The 17516-nt window shown below is 38.1% G+C and overlaps 2 protein-coding genes across 2 annotated transcripts; both read right to left on the minus strand.

Moving 5' to 3' along the window:
• Positions 1–529: 529 nt before the first annotated feature.
• hnf4g (hepatocyte nuclear factor 4, gamma) lies at positions 530–9098 on the minus strand. Its single transcript, XM_028569972.1, has 11 exons — positions 8969–9098; positions 7487–7655; positions 6814–6908; positions 5814–5920; positions 5558–5707; positions 4973–5060; positions 3451–3603; positions 2760–2809; positions 2318–2504; positions 1033–1152; positions 530–636 (listed from the first exon to the last, which is right to left on the minus strand). The coding sequence occupies exons 1-11, from the start codon at positions 9096–9098 to the stop codon at positions 530–532; spliced, it is 1356 nt and encodes a 451-aa protein (XP_028425773.1).
• A 5459-nt stretch (positions 9099–14557) lies between these two features.
• gpr141 (G protein-coupled receptor 141) lies at positions 14558–16446 on the minus strand. Its single transcript, XM_028569821.1, has 2 exons — positions 16269–16446; positions 14558–15707 (listed from the first exon to the last, which is right to left on the minus strand). The coding sequence occupies exon 2, from the start codon at positions 15705–15707 to the stop codon at positions 14757–14759; it is 951 nt and encodes a 316-aa protein (XP_028425622.1). The 5' UTR covers positions 16269–16446; the 3' UTR covers positions 14558–14756.
• Between the last annotated feature and the right edge of the window lie 1070 nt (positions 16447–17516).

Consider the following 17516-nt stretch of genomic DNA (forward strand, 5'->3'; position numbering starts at 1 on the left):
TAATAAATGACAGACTGCACATGAGGGCTGGGCATTTTCTGCACATCTGTGCCCAATCAAACAAAACATTAGTCAATAAAAATAAAAGAAAACTACACTTTAAACATTGCAAAGGTTTAAGATTGCATATTTCTTTAACAGACAAATATCTAGTTTTACAGTTGTTATGCATTATGTCTATGGGCATGTGCATTACTGACATGAAGTGTTGTAAAACCGTGATACTGGGTTGAAAAACCAGTGTATTCATTTTAGGTGACCACAAAAATGCACAGCATATTTTGTTAAACCCTAGTTTGGTGTTTCATTTGTTCACTGCATTAGAGAGTGACATATTGAAGTTTGAAAGTGCTGCACACAGCAGCTTTAATTATGTCTTGGTTATTGTTGCAACACCACCAGGAGTCAGAGGGAGAAGAAGGGGACACAGGGATTGCTTTCATAATCTTTATACCATGACTGGGATGATGAATAGGGGACAAGAAAAACTGTGCCCATGTCAGCTTCTTTGACAGGGTGCAGGGAGAAGTCAGAGATCTGTCTGTGTGGAATGTGAGGGGCTGGCTGGAGGAAAGTGTTTGTACTTCTCTGGTGCAGGACCCTGAGGGGGCGATGGGATGGGAGTGTCTGGGGAGGCTGCAGGGACAGAGAGATATTTTATATTTTTGCAAATTAAAAATGTTTTTGTGTGAAAAAAAGTAATATTGTATATATAAAGTGTGAATGCACTGACTGTGGCACACGAAAAATGTTACATCTTTAGCTGCTGCTTTATAGATACAGTTCCCAAAAATCTTGTGTGGCCATTAAGTGGTGTAATATTGCCAAATGCATTTTTATGTTTTTCTTTCACATTCAGAAATGCCTATTTATTCGTTTCAACTAAGTTAATGGAACCCATCTGGCACACAATTTTGTGACATTTGATGCGAAGAGATAAATTGTCTGTCAGAGGGTTTGTGCTTGTCTCAGTGAATTCGGTTTGTGGGACTGCCTGCATGTTTCACAGTTGTCAATGTATGTGGCAATTACCTATATGTGGAGTGTGAGCAACAGGCATGGTGCTGATGACCAGTGTGTGTCCAGTCAAAGGGTCCTGGGCCAGCTGGGTGTGTGCTGGGTGGTGCACGTGTGTGGGCTCTGACGTAAGGCCTGAACACAACCAAGAACACCATGTTTTTGTTATACACTTATGGCAGATGTTTTATAGCTCATTTAGAAAATATGTTAATTAATTCAGGTGACGTTCAAGGGCTCATGCACTTAATAAAATGCTCAAAAACACAGATGTATTCTCGCACATGTTGGCATGTCACCTACAAGCCTTCATCGGAGCAAAAAGAACAATGGGTAGTTCACTTGGAATAGGTTTTAACAGTGCTAGAAAAAAAGCTTTTAATTATCTGAGTGAGTTGAGTTTTACAAATGTATGCAGAGTTTATTTAAGACTGTGCCTTCAAAAGGGTTTTGACATGTGTGCATGTTTTATATATTCATAATTGAGTCAAGTCTACATAACTTCATTTAAAAAGCAGAGAAATCTATTTAAGCAGATCTGTAGCATGTTTAAAGAACCCCTATTTGTAATATTTTATAAGCTGTAGAAGGAAACAAATTAGTTTCATTTTCTTAATTGTTTGGTTTGGATAGCTTGTTTTTTGGTTTCGAACTGTATACCGGTATATGTATGTCGGCATCACTATGTTTTCTCAGCCTCACATTCACATTTCTAAATATAATATTATCTCAAATAGCAGGTTTTTTGTTAGTTTCACATTCCTACAGGATGCTGAAAAATAAAACACACATTGCTCTTTCTGTACACCATCTTCAGGTTGTCATATTCTGGAGTTGTTTTTAGCATGTATTGAGAAAAATGGAAGACATTTTTGGAGATGACTTAGTACTTTATTTCTTCGCCTCATCTCATGCTTGAGTTATCTGTCATGGCCCTGCTGCTTAGAATATATTTGATGCATTCTACCTTTAACTACAGACTTCCTTATTCATACACATTTAGATGTGATTGCAGTTGTCACCAAGAGGCATCTCATGTGGCAAGTTGTCTATTTTGGCTTGTGGATTATACAAAGTTATAGCATCTCTCTGCAAAAAAAACTTTTTACCAATTGTACAGTATATATCCAGGAAAACTTTGCTGAGTATGTATACTTTTTGTTTTTTACATTGCTTCATGCTTGTCTAGTGCTACACATTTATCACTGAATAGCTCCGTTGTAGCGTTTGGTGGTCTTGCTGAAGGTCAAACCTATTTCTCTTTCTGCAGTTTACAAGCATATACACGACCCAGTCTCACCTCCCAGCAGCATCTCATGCAGCAGGTTGTCTATCTTGGCCAGGCCACAGAGCTTAATGAACTGGAGCTGTTCGATCATCTGCCAGGTGACGCTCTGCAGGGTAGGCAGCAGGAGCAACAGCTCTCCAAAACGACCCCTGGAGTCATACTGACGGTCATTAATGTAGTCTTCCAGACTCATCTGGACCTACACACACACACACACACACACACACACACACAAAAGGTGTGTCAAGTCTCCATCAGTGAAGCAAACTGCCTTGGTCCTTGTAAGCTGATGGATACATTATTTACAAATGTGTAAAAATGCAAACTAAGATTAAAAGTTTAATCTACAGTGATAATAAGGCAGCTCCCCGTTAACACTGTTTATTGGAAATTATAATAGAACATACTAGAGAATAACTGCAGCTCTGCTACAAGAGTCAAATGATCAACCTACCTGCAGACGAATGGCCTTGATCTTCAATGGGTCCCGCAAAGACTTTGCATCTGCAGATTGGGAGCCAAAGCATGTATGCATTGAGGGGCAGTGGGGGGTATGAGGATATGACTGGAATTGATGGAATGATTATGGTCAAACTGGGGCATGAAGGTTAAAATGAGGGGATTTAGTGAAGGGGAGAGAAATAAGGGACAAGATGGGGATAGGAATTGTGGCCACACAAGGCCAAGGCGAGATAAAAAATAAATAAATAAGGATTCAGGGAAATGTAATCAGATGGATGGGACTGGTTGGGAAAAGAGTGATCTGGACAGAAATGGCAAAAGGTATTGGACAAGGATCATTACAAATATTTAGTTAGCTATTTTCAATCTTTTACTAATCATAACCTTTTTTCTAACCTTAACTCTGTGCCAAGGTTATTACCAATGGCAATTCTTTGAATTGTAATTAATCTTGCCCAAGTAGTTTCTGTAACCTAAAGCAGTATTCCATTTAATTTTATGTAACAAGGCAGAAATTACACATACACATAGACTGTAGTTCCTAAATGAAGAAGCAAGGGTAAGCTGAAAAAACCAGGTAACCGCTCATCCCCCCGGAAGAGTACCGGTAAACAATGTTATATTTGTCATGAACTGAGCCTCACAAATAACTACAATTACTAAACAGTACTATTTTTTATTACCTGGGTCAAAGAAGACAATAGCCTTGAGCGCTGCATACTCATTGTCGTCTATTTGAATATCCTGAAAGGGCTGGACCAGCTCATCCAGCACTCGGTTGGCTACCTTATATATCTCTTGTTCAGGACTGTTTCTGTGGATCACACAGCCGATACCTGCAGACACAGTAAGTATCAGTTAGTGCCAGTGTTAAGGGAAGTTGAGAGGAAGAGGGTAGGGTATGTGGATGTGGATAGGGTAGAGTGCTTGTGTGGAAATGTTAGGGAAATACATATAGCCTTGAGAGAAAGAAAAGTTATCAAGCCTATTTAAGAGATTCAGTCACATTAAATGGTAACGGTCCTAAGACATAGTAGCACTGCACAAAGTGTTTGAGTGTATGCAGTTGACAGACCTGTATGATGTTGGTACATATCTAGGTAATGAGTAATTACGTTTACAAGAGACACTTTTGACGTCACAAAGAAATAGGAACCTATAGTTAATCATTGTCAGGTAACACAACATTTGATCGATGGCACTTTACAATTGAGTACACAAAAATGTTAGTATTGACTAAAGCCGGAATGAGGAACAACCTGATAATTGATGAATTGTTAATGAGTGAATAACTCTGATTTAAAGTATATATATAGTAGATAATAATGAGTTATTAGAGAACTAGTCTATATCCTTGATGTTCCACTTCTGGGATTGCTCCGGTGCCACAGAGAATTCCGCCGGATGCATGTCTTTTTGCCGATGTCCGTTTCCTTTGTGATGGAATTTTAAACTCCAGTGGATTTATGAGAACTATGGTTAACTGCTCCTCAGATCTCTGCATGGTAAATTCAGACAGCTAGCTAGACTATCTGTCAAATCTGAGTTTTCTCTCGCACGACTATTTTACAGCGGCTCACTGCGGAGCTTAGCGCTGCCCATGACAATTGTGATTGGTTTAAAGAAACGCCATTAAACCAGAGCACGTTTTTCTCCCATCCCGGAATGCTATGTGGAGTAGCCAGACCTTCCTCCGCTCTGCAGCGTGTGGATGGTCTGGCAAAGCAAGACTACTAGAGAACAGACTGGGAAATACTACATTAATGAATCATTAGGTAATGATTAGTTCAATGATGTTTCTTTATGAGTAGTTCCTTAATAAATCAGCCACTGAGTAGCACAAACTAGCAACGACTCATTCATTACCAATTACTTAACCATTACCTTTGTGTTCCTCCTCAAGTAAAGTGTTACATCATACTGAGTAGTTGCTAAGTAGTCCCTCGTTACTTGATGATTGATTATCTGACCGTTATGAAGCAAACAGAGGTTGTTCATCATGCTCTATTACATAGTCCTCCTCAAGACGTATTCCAGAACGGCTCATTAACGGCTCATTCATTATTAGCTCATTCCTGATTTGTTCCTGAGTAACTACATTTTTGTATGCCTTATTATAAAGTGTGTTACCCATTTGATCAGTCTTCACACTTTAGTGTTGAACCACCTGATTGCACCACCTAAAATCTACTAGTGAGTTCATACCTAAAAGCAGGAAGTCCTTGAATGGCATTGATCTTTTGGCGACCCCAAGCAAAAGGTGTTCACCTGCATGAGCCCTGAGCAAACTCACCTGGAAATAGACAGACACACACACACACACACACACACACACACACACACACACAGTTAAACAAAGAACACAAACTATGCATCAATGCCTCCCCTTTTGCCCTTACATACATCACAGAGGGGCCATACTTGCAGTGCAGTATATTATGTAGTATTTTTTATTAAAGTAAGAGCTATGACATTCTACTTAATTATTTCTTTTAATATTCTTTCATCCCAAGGTGCATTTGGTTGATTAAAGAGAATCTTTCTTTCATCCCAGCTGAAAGTGCTTCGACAGAATAAGCCATTTGTTCGAGCAGCGAGCACACTCAAACAAGCTAAACTTGGCTGATATAAAAAGACAACACTTCACTATGTTGTTAAACTAAAGTACTGACGTCTGAGAGGTATTAGTTTAAACTTAGGACATGGCATTAAAGTGTGCACAAAGATGACTTATTACTGCGAGTAATTGCCTAATCAAAATTGACCCATTCTGTGTCAAAGCCCTATTACCTGGTCATCCAGTGGCAGTTCTCCAAATGCAGGAATGTACTTAGCCCATTCCACCAACACCAACAACTGTTGTCTCATGGAATCACATACATCTCCGATAGTGGCTGACTTCTGCTCTGATATGTCTACTATTCCAATAGGAGCAGTGATCTGGAGGGAGACAGAAAACAATGGTTTCCTGGGTCACAATCTGTTGATTTCTTTGGGAAAGTACTGTAGTTTATTCATGGACATGAATAAAAAAGGGGATTGTCACCTGTTGGGACAGTGATTCAGCTTGGGCCAAAATAGTAATGGGTGGCAAGTCTTGGCTGTCAGGGATACTTCTGCGGGAGCTGATCCGATCTCTCTCGTTCTGTACAGCTAAAATGCAGCAGAGAGCTAAAGTTACAGTGTGTGTGTGTGTGTGTGTGTGTGTGTGTGTGTGTGTGTGTGTGTGTGTGTGTGTGTGTGTGTGTGTGTGTGTGTGTGTGTGTGTGTGTGTGTGTGTGTGTGTGTGTGTGTGCATGTAAGAAACAGAAAGAGCAATAAAAAGGAACAAGGAAGAAGAGACAGCACTTCTGTACTTACTTATTGTAAACAATCTTTTAAACTGGAATATGTCCACCAATCCTACTAATATTTAAGTATCTATCCTGGTTTAGTGCTGGCAAGAAGTTTTTATTTATCAATGTTAAGAGTTGGGGGAAAGTCCTAAATGTAAATGATGACAGCAGCCGCTAGGCCAGTTAATATTTAGGAAAATAGTCATACAGGCTGGCATCAGCAAGTCAAACGTTAACCAGTTGCAATCCAGAACAACATGTTTGAATAACACATGATTAGGTGTTATAAAACTCCTTGCCAAGGTTATACCCCTCATAAACACACACACACACACACACACACACACACACACACACACACAAAGTAATGACCTATTTTATGGCAGAGGCAATTTCAACCATCTTGAGGCAGCTTTCAGATTCTCTGAAGAAAGCCTCGTGCCACTAGTTTTAATTCGGTACTTCTCTACTGTCTCAGTAGGGGGAAAAAAAGAAAAAAAAACTATACTGCTATCTAATACAATACCACTGGCAATATGCCATGCAAATCAGCAATGGTACAAAAAATAACAAGATATCCAAATAATTTTGACTTTCTATTTTGTATCTCTACATGTAAACTTTTAGTGGAGTTTCTAGATTGAAGAAAAACACATTTATGGTCTCTACTTCTACTCTCTTGTCCAAGGAGCAGAACGGAGGTTTCCCTACCTTCTTTCTTCATGCCAGCCCTGAAGCATTTGTTAAGTCTGCAGAAACGACACTGGTTCCTCTTATCTTTATCCACAATGCACTGTCGGTTGAACCTGCATACGACAAACATACAAATAATATATACGTAGCTTTAAAGAGCAAGACATGATGACACAGTATACAGTAATTTAATGTGACACACCATGAAAGGTAAGTTATTCATGGTTTAAGAGTTCTATTTAGATCTGCACATGATCATAAGGGTGCACATGTACATGCACTTACACTTATGCATGTTCATACTGTTAGAATTTCCCCATATAGGCTATAATAAGTATGTAAGTGTGGCATGATTTTAAAAATGCTGTGTATTATATATATATATATATATATATATATATATATATATATGTGTGTATATATATATATGTGTATATATATATATATGTGTGTATATATATATATATGTGTGTATATATATATATATATATATATATATATATATATATATATGTATATATATATATATATATATATATATATATATATATATATATATATATATATATATATATATATATATATATATATATATATATATATATATATATATATATATATATATATATATATATATATATATATATATGTGTGTGTGTGTGTGTGGGTGTGCGCTTTTTGCTATCTGTACCTGCAGGTGTAGACGTGGCTCTTGCGTATGGAGCGTCTGAAGAAGCCTTTACAGCCATCACAGCTGGAGGCTCCGTAGTGTTTCCCTGTGGCTTTGTCTCCACAGATGGCACAGTTACTGCCGACCCCGTCTGGACCGACTGGCAGGCTCGGCTCTGTCGGCATGCTGTCTGAAACACACACAGTAACCTCACACAGGTAAATGCACATGCTCATACATATATTGGCACATAAATACACTAACAAACAAAATTGAAGTAGGCTATTACAGTAAACATCCAGGAATAGTTCAGTAGGGTCTAGTAATTGGACCACATTACTGGCTGTCCACTGCATTTCATCTAATTAAAGCCACTGTGTGTAGAATTAACGGTTAACATTGTGAAACGGTCCAGTTTGGTTATGTTAAGGCACAAAAACTACTTAGTTAAATTAAGAAAAACATTGTGGTTTGGGTTAAAAACAGACGTTACTGGCAGTTCAATCGCCAGCCATTTTAGACATTACTGTGGATGTCTTTATTTTTTATGTGATCTCTTCATTATCATCAGCATTATCATAATCATCACAATCATTATTATCAGCAGCAGCTGTCATAATCATAATCAAAACCATAATCATTGTCTGCATATCTATCGTTCAGTCAAAGGCTACCAAATAGAACACAACACGACATCATAGCATGTGCAGCTAGATACTCAAAATGCATCAACACAGACACATACACATATCCCCTCGATGTACAACTAACTTTCTGTTCACATGCTGAGGTGACACCAGTGAATTACTAGATGTGTGCTTGCTCTTCAATAAAAAACATATTTTATGACACACGCCTGCAATTCCTGCCCAAACACTTTTATTAACATTCTGATTTCATGCTTTTACAACCCCTACCCAACCCTTCCCTTCACGACCACAGATTTCCACTCACATACCCATATACAAGCAACAGTCAAGTGGAATTAATTTCCCACAATCAGTCAGACAACTGGATGCACGCACTATTGGCCAACACTAAAATGGCATGACTTTCCCCGTTGCTTAATTTAGCTTGTTATGTGAAAACTAACCCTTCTTATTTCCATTTCTGCAAATAGCAACTAATTTGCGTTCAGCTGGTCTCACTTCATCAGTAAAATTCTAATCTACCTCCTCACCCAGTTCTGAGGTAGATTACCAATCCAAGATCCTCTTTAAACAGAATTTTAAGCGTGAGGCTACAGATTTATCAGATACACAGTACAAAGCTCCCCTTATTTCTCTCTTCATATTAAACCATTTTGCAGGAAAAGATTTGTGAGTGAGCTGCTTATCAGTCTATGTATCTACTTATCATACTGTATGTGAGTATGTCCAGCCTAACATGCTGAAAAATAGATGGTTTGTGCTTCAAGTAGTGTATGTGCATGCCTTGTTTGTTTATACATCTGTTCAGTGTATGTGTGTGTATGTGTGTGTGTCGGTGGCTACACACACTTACCTCCTCCTCCACAGAACACCTCTGCATTCTCAAAGCCCAGCATGCTGAATGATGGATCCAGGCCTTCACAATAGTTTGCTACTTCCATATCTAAAAGCGATCTACTCTGAGATGCAGTAGGATACTTCATTCCTGTTTCCACTTGGTCTTCCTCGCACCTTCTTCTTCCTCTCTTTGCTTCTCTTCTCAGTTCACTCTACAGTCCCTAGTTTCTTATTTTCCCTATCTGCTGGACTCTGCTTCATCTACTTCTTACAGTCATGTCAAGGGAGATACCTGGCATAAAAGATCTATAATCCCATGTGATTGGGCCAGAAACAAGGAGAGGGGAGGAGCTGTGGCCTAAGACTTCTCACCTTATTACTTATCTGTCCTTCTCTCACACACTGATCACAGGGATGGAAAGATAGTGGTGAAGGAGATAATATCCCTTCTCCCCTTCTGCCCCTTTTTTATTTTTTCTTTACCTTGAGACAGATTTTATCAGATTTTGGAGGACAGCTTGCACTTTATGTGCATGCTGGTGAGCTTCTGTGCACATGTACCTGCACGCACAACAGGGGTTTGTTCTTACAGGCACATGCATTTATGTGTGTGTGTGTGTGTGTGTGTGTGTGTGTGTGTGTGTGTGTGTGTCTGTGTGTCCTCCCAGGCTTCCTAATCTAATCAATAGTGGAGTAATAGCACCACTACCCCAGCAGATACAATCTATGAAGACACAAAGTGAAGTGAAAAATGCTGATAACTCTTCCACAAACACACTCCTTCAGTTTATATCCAATTTATTTTATTATTATTATACATATTTAAATTAACTGGCCATATAAACATTATTGAACAGACATGCAAACATTACCCATAACCATTTACTTGTATTTTAGTTAATGGAATATTTGTTGTTGGTTTAATTTTAGAACCTGGATTTATTGCAGTTTTTCTGTCCTCATTTGTGAGTAAATATCTACATCTGTACTGCTGCGTAAGATTAGTGAGAATGTTCAGACAGGGTGATACACTTATTGTGTCTTTGGTCTTTTCCTTTAAGAATGATGAGCCAATCTGCTGTGTAAAAGTAATCCTACCTGAGCAGCAGCATGCATTATTAACACAACTGTATAGTTCTCACACTTTGTTGAGCTCTATTAAACAAGGTAAACAGTTGTCAGTGAGCTGCCTCCTCTTCCAGAGCTGGGATGCTGTGAACACACTGTAATTTACTACCATAAACCTGTTAAAATGTCCCAACCCACCCATTTTACATTGGGAGTTTCATTGCACTAAATCTTATTGTGTGGCCTTAAGGTAATCAGTATGAGGCATTGTATTAGAGAGGGCTGTAAATGATAAGAGACAGTATTATGGGAGATTTGGTGCCCGACATCAGTAATGAGTGGGCCAGTAAGCAAGACACCTTCAGTATATGAGCGGGCATGGGGGTAATAAATTGTCACTGTAGGCTCAGTATATCAGAATGCACATTATCACAGATTACTCACTGGACATAAAGAGAGAGGAATTAGTATCTGTTCACAGGGTAATACTCATCTTAGTGATGAGTATTACCCTGTGCAAGGCTGAGTGACCAAGTCGAGAAAGAGAGAGAGAGAGAGTGAGAGATTACATTTTAACTATGAGGTCAGGCCTTTCTGAGTCATCAGGTATGTAGAGAGTGAAGAAGAAGAATTCACTCTTTTCAATCATGTTCACAATTACCTAACACACAAAAGGATGGGAACAGAGCACTGTAGCGTGAGTTTGCTAGATTCAATTAATCAGCACAACAGATATATGAAACTATATCTGCATTAAATAGGATTAGAAAGTATGCGCCTGGCTTGAATGTATTTAGAAAGAAGAGGTTAAGTGTGGATATTTATACTGCATGTACTTTAGTTTTGTAGTTTTCTAAGAGACTATGTGATATAGTTGGGTTTAACATACAACAAAAACAAGGCTCATTTTGCTTTGAGGCTTTGAGGACAGGTACAATATCAGATCAAATGCAGTATTCATTGAAAAGTAAAAACATTTTTACATTTTTACTTGGTGAACAGGTTAAAAGCTTGACAGGGCTCTATTAGGCTCCCCCTCCACAGTTAAGTGAAAGGACAACAAGTCTAGGAAATCAAGTCTTTATTCGTGTAATAATGAGTGTCTTTGATCTTTATTATTCTACATTTTGAATACTTGACAAATTCTTACCTCCTCTTGACTCATTTCTACCAAGATACAATATCCCAAACACTGAAGCTGTCCAGCAGTTTATAAAGACAGATTTTGGTGCAAACCTGCGTCCCAGTAAGTTCAACAACCTGTATCTAGAGTAAGTAGGGATATTAAGCCCCTTGTACTTCGTCATATCCACTGGCAATACAAACACAACGTATAAGCTTACTGATTTTGAAATTTTATATGTGAATGTAGGTTAAAGTAATAAAAGCTATTATGACTTCTTCAGCTGAAAACCAAGCAGGATGTAACTGAGAAACCTTGCGTCTGCCTAGCAACCAAAAGCTCTGTGAAGCCATAAAACCCAGTGCTAAGAGGCTATCTGTGTGTGAACTGGCCATAATACTGTCGCCTCTATTTAGATTAGAGGTTTTAATAGTCGCAGATGATGATCAGCCACCCAACTGACTCTAGTAAACCACTACTTCCTGATACCTCAATAGTACCGCAATAGTAAAAACAAATACATGGTCAGTAGAATATTGTTCACTCTTAAAACTCTACTGAAGGATCAGCTAAACATTTGCTTCTTTTTTTCCCCGTTGAAATGTTCAGTTCTCAAACCATTGCTATGATATTGGATTTTTGTAAATGAATAGAAACATTTGACAGTTTCCTTAAATCTTAGAGTTACATGCAGGCCTGGCAAAACATCATAACCAAACATCCTTTCTATAGACCCATGGGAGTTTAATGAGTGTCACACTCCTTCATTCTTCCTGCTAATCTGCTGCTAATCTGAAGGCTACTTTGGTCAATAACATTCACCCCTAAAAATGGGAAAAGCTGAAGTAAAGCCCATGTGTCTTTTTATAACAGTATACACAGGATGAATGCAATCACCTGTACAATTTAAGGCAGACCAGTACAACAACACACATCACAGCCTCAAGAATGAATCCACAACTCTCTGACATAGTCTCATCAAAACGTCACCATTGCAACCTTCAGAAAGGCAGTTTACTTTCCAATTACAGAAATAAATCATTTTAAATATTTTAGCAATGTATTTGTATTATTTTATCAGACACCAAGTTATTCCTATGTACTTTCAGTGGTAGTATCATACTGGTATTGCATCACAGGAGGAAAACACAATGCGACTGTATTACCATCTTCCTGCTTAGCAACCTGCTGCTTTGCAACACTGCTCTTGTTACACATGATGTCCTTGTACAGGTGAAATAGGTTATCACAAGATCCTTATAGCAAAGCATTTGTGACGAAGTGAGTCCTATCTGTTTTCACAAAATGCTGCGAACAGAGAGGCGAGAACACTATCACTATCTATCTCTAAATAGACTGGGCAAAAAATCTAGCAGACTTACAACCACTTATCCTACAATTTAAAAGCATAACAGCTCTCTTTACAGGACACACAAAAACAATTCAAGTGGGTAAATGGGGAATACTACCGTTTCCACCAAAATACAAACCACGTGATTTAGCAGAACACCAACAAGTTACCAAACTTCCTTAAAAACCTGCTTAGGGTAAGCTTAACTTCCTCCACAAAACCAACAGTTTACCACATAATTCTTACAGCCACATTTCAATGACAGTAAACTTCACAACAGGACTTTGACTTACTTGTCTTTCTGTTCCGGTCTGGGATGTGCATTTATCCAGGTGTACCGTACTCTGGTAGTAAGCAGCCCCTCAGTGCGACATTAGTCTAATTGACACTGAGAAAAGGAAAATTGTAAAGGTCTTCGACAACATTAAAAGGAAAGGTTGGAGATCTGAGCAGCCTATTATTCATGGAGCAACACATTGGATGGCGCCACCATAGCCCTGTCATTAGATCGATTTACTAAACAAACTCAAAGTAGGGTGGGGATGTTAAACAGTAACCCAGAGCCATAAAAACCAAAAGGAAAGGATCAACAGGTGTGGTGGTGGTGGTGGTGGTGTGTGTGTGTGTGTGTGTGTGTGTGTGTGTGTATGTGTGTCAACCAGGTCCTCTAACACCACCTCTGAGGGCAGAAGGTAAGAGATCCAGGGGGTTTGAGGTAATGTTTCACAAAATAATGGTGACAAAGTAACAATTTTAGACATTTATTTCACTCCAGATAAGTACACAGGGGTTAAGCGCTAGCAAACATGGTGACATATTTATTCATTCATTTCCACTTACATGTCTTATACATGAAGTCACGTTTTGGATAAAAAATTAGGAAACCTAAAGACCAATGGCATAATCTAGCATTATACATTTTAAGTTTGAAGCCTGTGCAATATATACAAAGACCAGCAGGTGGCAAGAGTTCATTCATTTTGAGTCAAAATCAAAGGGCAGTTTCCAGTTATGTCAAATTTGATATATAAACACTGTGTAATAGACCCTGGTAGCCTACTGATTAAGACACATACAACATAATCTTTGCTGCATGTCATACCTCTCTCCCTCCCCATGTTTTGTTCCTCTCTCTACACTTTCAACTATCAAATAATGGCAAAAAAAATACAATATAATAATTTTCAGGAACAGAGACAGAAACACAGTCATGTAATTAACATCACATCAAAAAAAATCTGCAGATGACACAACAGTGGTAGGACATCTAATCTGTTTTAATGATTGTTTGTGTGTTCTTTTGAATAGCTGTTAGCCTATTACAGTATCAGCTTTTATTAGAGCGTCAATGATTAGTCGACTAATCGATTAGTTGATCAACAGACAAATAATCGCCAACTATATTGATAATTTATTAATTGTTAAAGTCATTTTTCATGCACAAATGCCAGAAAATGCTGTTTTCAGCCTCTCAAATACGGAGATTTCCTGCTCTTTTTTGTTTTATATAATTTCAAACTGAATATCTTTTGATTTTGGACAAAACAAGACATTTAAAGCCATCACCTTGGACTTTGAGAAAGTGGGATGGACATTTTTCACTATTTTCTGACATTTCATAGACCAGACGATTAATCGATTAATCAAGAAAATAATCGGCAGATTAATTAATAATGAAAATAATCTTTAGTTGCAGTCCTAGCTTTTATAGAGATGTGCATAAGCAATCATCATATTATAAACTTTGCTAAGGCAATAAAGAACAATAAAGTAAAATAAAGTTACGAAATAAAGCAAATAGTAAAATAAAGTATCTTGACCCATCCCCCGAAAACACATCCTACCAACAGTTATTAAATAGCTTTTCCTATGAAGCAGTGGTGGAATGTAACTAAGTACATTTACTCAAGTACTGTACTTAAATATAAATTTAAGGTCCTTGTACTTTAGTTGAGTCTTTTCTTTCCATGCTACTTTGACTTCTTTTAAACTACATTTCAGAGAGAAATATTGTACTTTTTACTCCACTACATTAATCTGACAGCTTTAGTTACTAGTTACTTTACAAATTAAGATTTTCACATGTAGTTTATAAAATACAATGTTTTATTATAAATTAAACTACCCAACAATATATAGGCAATATATAGCGGAAACGATTCGCCGATTAAACACAGAACTGTTTTGATCATTTCCAGTTTCTACAATGTGAGGATTTTTCTGCATTGAGTACTTTTACTATCCTAGGTAGCCTATTCATAATTAATAAGATCTAAATGCGTTTTGTACCACTGTTGGGAAGCATGTGTAGCAGCTTCTCCTCCCCAAGAAGGTGAGCATGTCCAAACAATTAAAGGTGGTCAAACTCAGAAGCACCTCATTGAAATCCTGCAGATTGATGTGTTGTATGTAATAAAGCCGGAACATGTGGTAGGGAATGAAGCAGATCACCATGATGAGAGCAAAGCACAGGCTGTTCAGCTGAGCCCCAAAGTCCTGCTGAGAGGTGCATCCCTGGTGGTGCTTCCTGTATAAAACCCTTAGGACATTGGCTTGGAGGGCTGTCAGCACCGTGGCCACCACTATGATGACTGTGCTTATGATGTAGTTGAACACCTTGGCATGACTAGACTCAATGTCAGTGCCAAACTTGAAGCAGTGTCTCACACTGGTGGTATTGTTGGTGTCCCATTTTTTGCCATAGGTAAAATAGATAATGCAAGGGCCCACAGAAAGCACCACTATCCACACCACAGCACTGACAAGGAGTGCATGAATCTTCTGGAAGGAGGCCACCTGCTCAGCTTCGAGGTAGAACGTCATAAGGCGCGTAATGAGGATGATCACATAGAAGATAAAAGACATGTACATGTGGATGTGGATCATGCCGCTGACCACTTTACACCATGCAGGGCCCAGGGCCCAGTCATTAGTGGCGTAGTAGTGAATCCTAAAGGGCACAGTGATAAGGAAGACGAAGTGGGTGAAGATGAGGTTGAGTACAGCGATGGAGGTTATGGATGTGGTGCTGGACTTCATGATGTGTATCATCAGGCTCAGGCTGATGGTACCACAGAACAGAACCACAGAGTATATGACCAGAAGGACTGTATAGTATTTATTTGTATCATTAGCCGGCGGCTTTGAGGTTGTGAGTAGGGAGGTGGAGGTCATCATGGAGGTTGTGGCCGTAGAATTTATTGTGGAATTCATCTTAAATAGAGAAAGAAAGGGAAGAAGAGAGAAGAGTGCACATCAGATACGAGAGGATAGTAATGCTGGAATAGATCAGGAAAGGGTTTATTTGATTATTTAATTTTTTCCCCCATTAAAGGGTTATATCAGGGAGTTTTTCCTTATCCAAATCAAATTTGTAGTTTTAGGGTGGATAAGTAAAATTGACTTGACTGTTAAAACAGGAGTAACAGAAAAAGAGAAAAACGAGTCGATTAAATTTATTTGATTAGATTACACTTAGATTATAATTACATACTTTACTTATAATATATGTTACTCATATTTCAACACATAATCCAGATCAAGACATTAACCAGAGTATAATTTTAGTCTGACAGGCTTCATGTGGTTGCAACATAATATCAGTTTAACAGGAAATAGGACTAAAAACAAACTAAAACTGAAATAGTAATCATTTAAATATCATGAAGTTTAGAAATAAAACTATTTTTCACAGTGTAATCATTACCAAAAGAACAATGCTGTAGTGGAAATTGCATCACGAATGAACAAAAAGTCAAAACCAGACTTACGTACCTTTTGGTTCGAAGAACTGCCTACCAAATGAAGAGATATTTGTATGTCCTCTACATTAAATCACATTATCTCCAGCAAGCAGTAGTGTAGCTTGTCCGCGAGCATGTGAAATGTCTGACAAAAGAGTGACTGTGTGTCTGTCTGTCTGTCTGTGTAATCTTCTGCTTGGATGCATTTGAGTAACTAATGTGGAAGTTAAGGTTATGAAACTAAACTTAGTCTGTGTTGTCAGAAACGGGGGTTTCTGACAACCTGTGTGTGTGTGTGTGTGTGTGTGTGTGAGAGAGAAAGAATATGTGCTCTGTCAGAAACAGGAGGTGATTGCACACACATGTATGCATGCACCACCGAGCTGGCTACTTCCTCCTTCTGGTCACCCCCCATATGTCTTAAATAGATCTAGGGGAATAGAGGAAAGGTGTTTGGTGCACAGTTGCAGGTACATATAGCACTTCTTTAGGCTTGCCCTTACAGATTAACTTTTACATCTATGCCATGATATTACAAGAAGTATAAACAGCTGTAGTTTAGGCAGATGCATATCTTATCTACATTTAAAACATTACATCCTCTCAGCGTCTGCCATCCAAGAAAGAAAAGTGATGCAAAGTTGATAGATGCAGCTGCGCTGCCAATGCCTAAGCATCTTCTGCATTTTAGTTTGAAAACAATGAGTTCATTTAACTATTTTATAACTCTTGTTATGAGTTGTTTAGATATCAGTGGTGGAAGAAGTATTCAGATCCTTTACTTAAGTAAAAGTACTAATACCACACTGTTAAAAATACTCTACTACAAGTACAAGTCCTGCATTACACATTTTACTTAAGTGACAGTATCAATAAACATGCAACTAGGACTACAGTTGAAAATTAGCCAACTGGCTAACACTGGCGCATTTACAGAAATGTTGATTAATGTGCATTGTCCTAATCAAATAAATCAATCAATCATAATATAATTTACAAGTTTCCAAAAAAATCTCTGTATATCTAAAACAAGAATCATTAATAATCTACAGAAGTCGTGTTTGTCATGAGCCAGACATCTTATAGTTCAGATGCCGCTTAAATCTTTCTTAAATACTGTTTTTAAAATATTGCATCAAGATAAGTCATACTTATACATAAAACAAGACAGCCAACAGTCCATGCTGTATGTTACACTATGGACTAAAAGTACTGGCCAATTTAAAAGAGAAGTGAGAGAGGATGTGGTTATGCTAGGTGTGAGGTTGACAAATGTGTT

This window comes from Perca flavescens, chromosome 22 (assembly GCF_004354835.1).
Source record: "Perca flavescens isolate YP-PL-M2 chromosome 22, PFLA_1.0, whole genome shotgun sequence".
Lineage (NCBI taxonomy): Eukaryota > Metazoa > Chordata > Actinopteri > Perciformes > Percidae > Perca > Perca flavescens.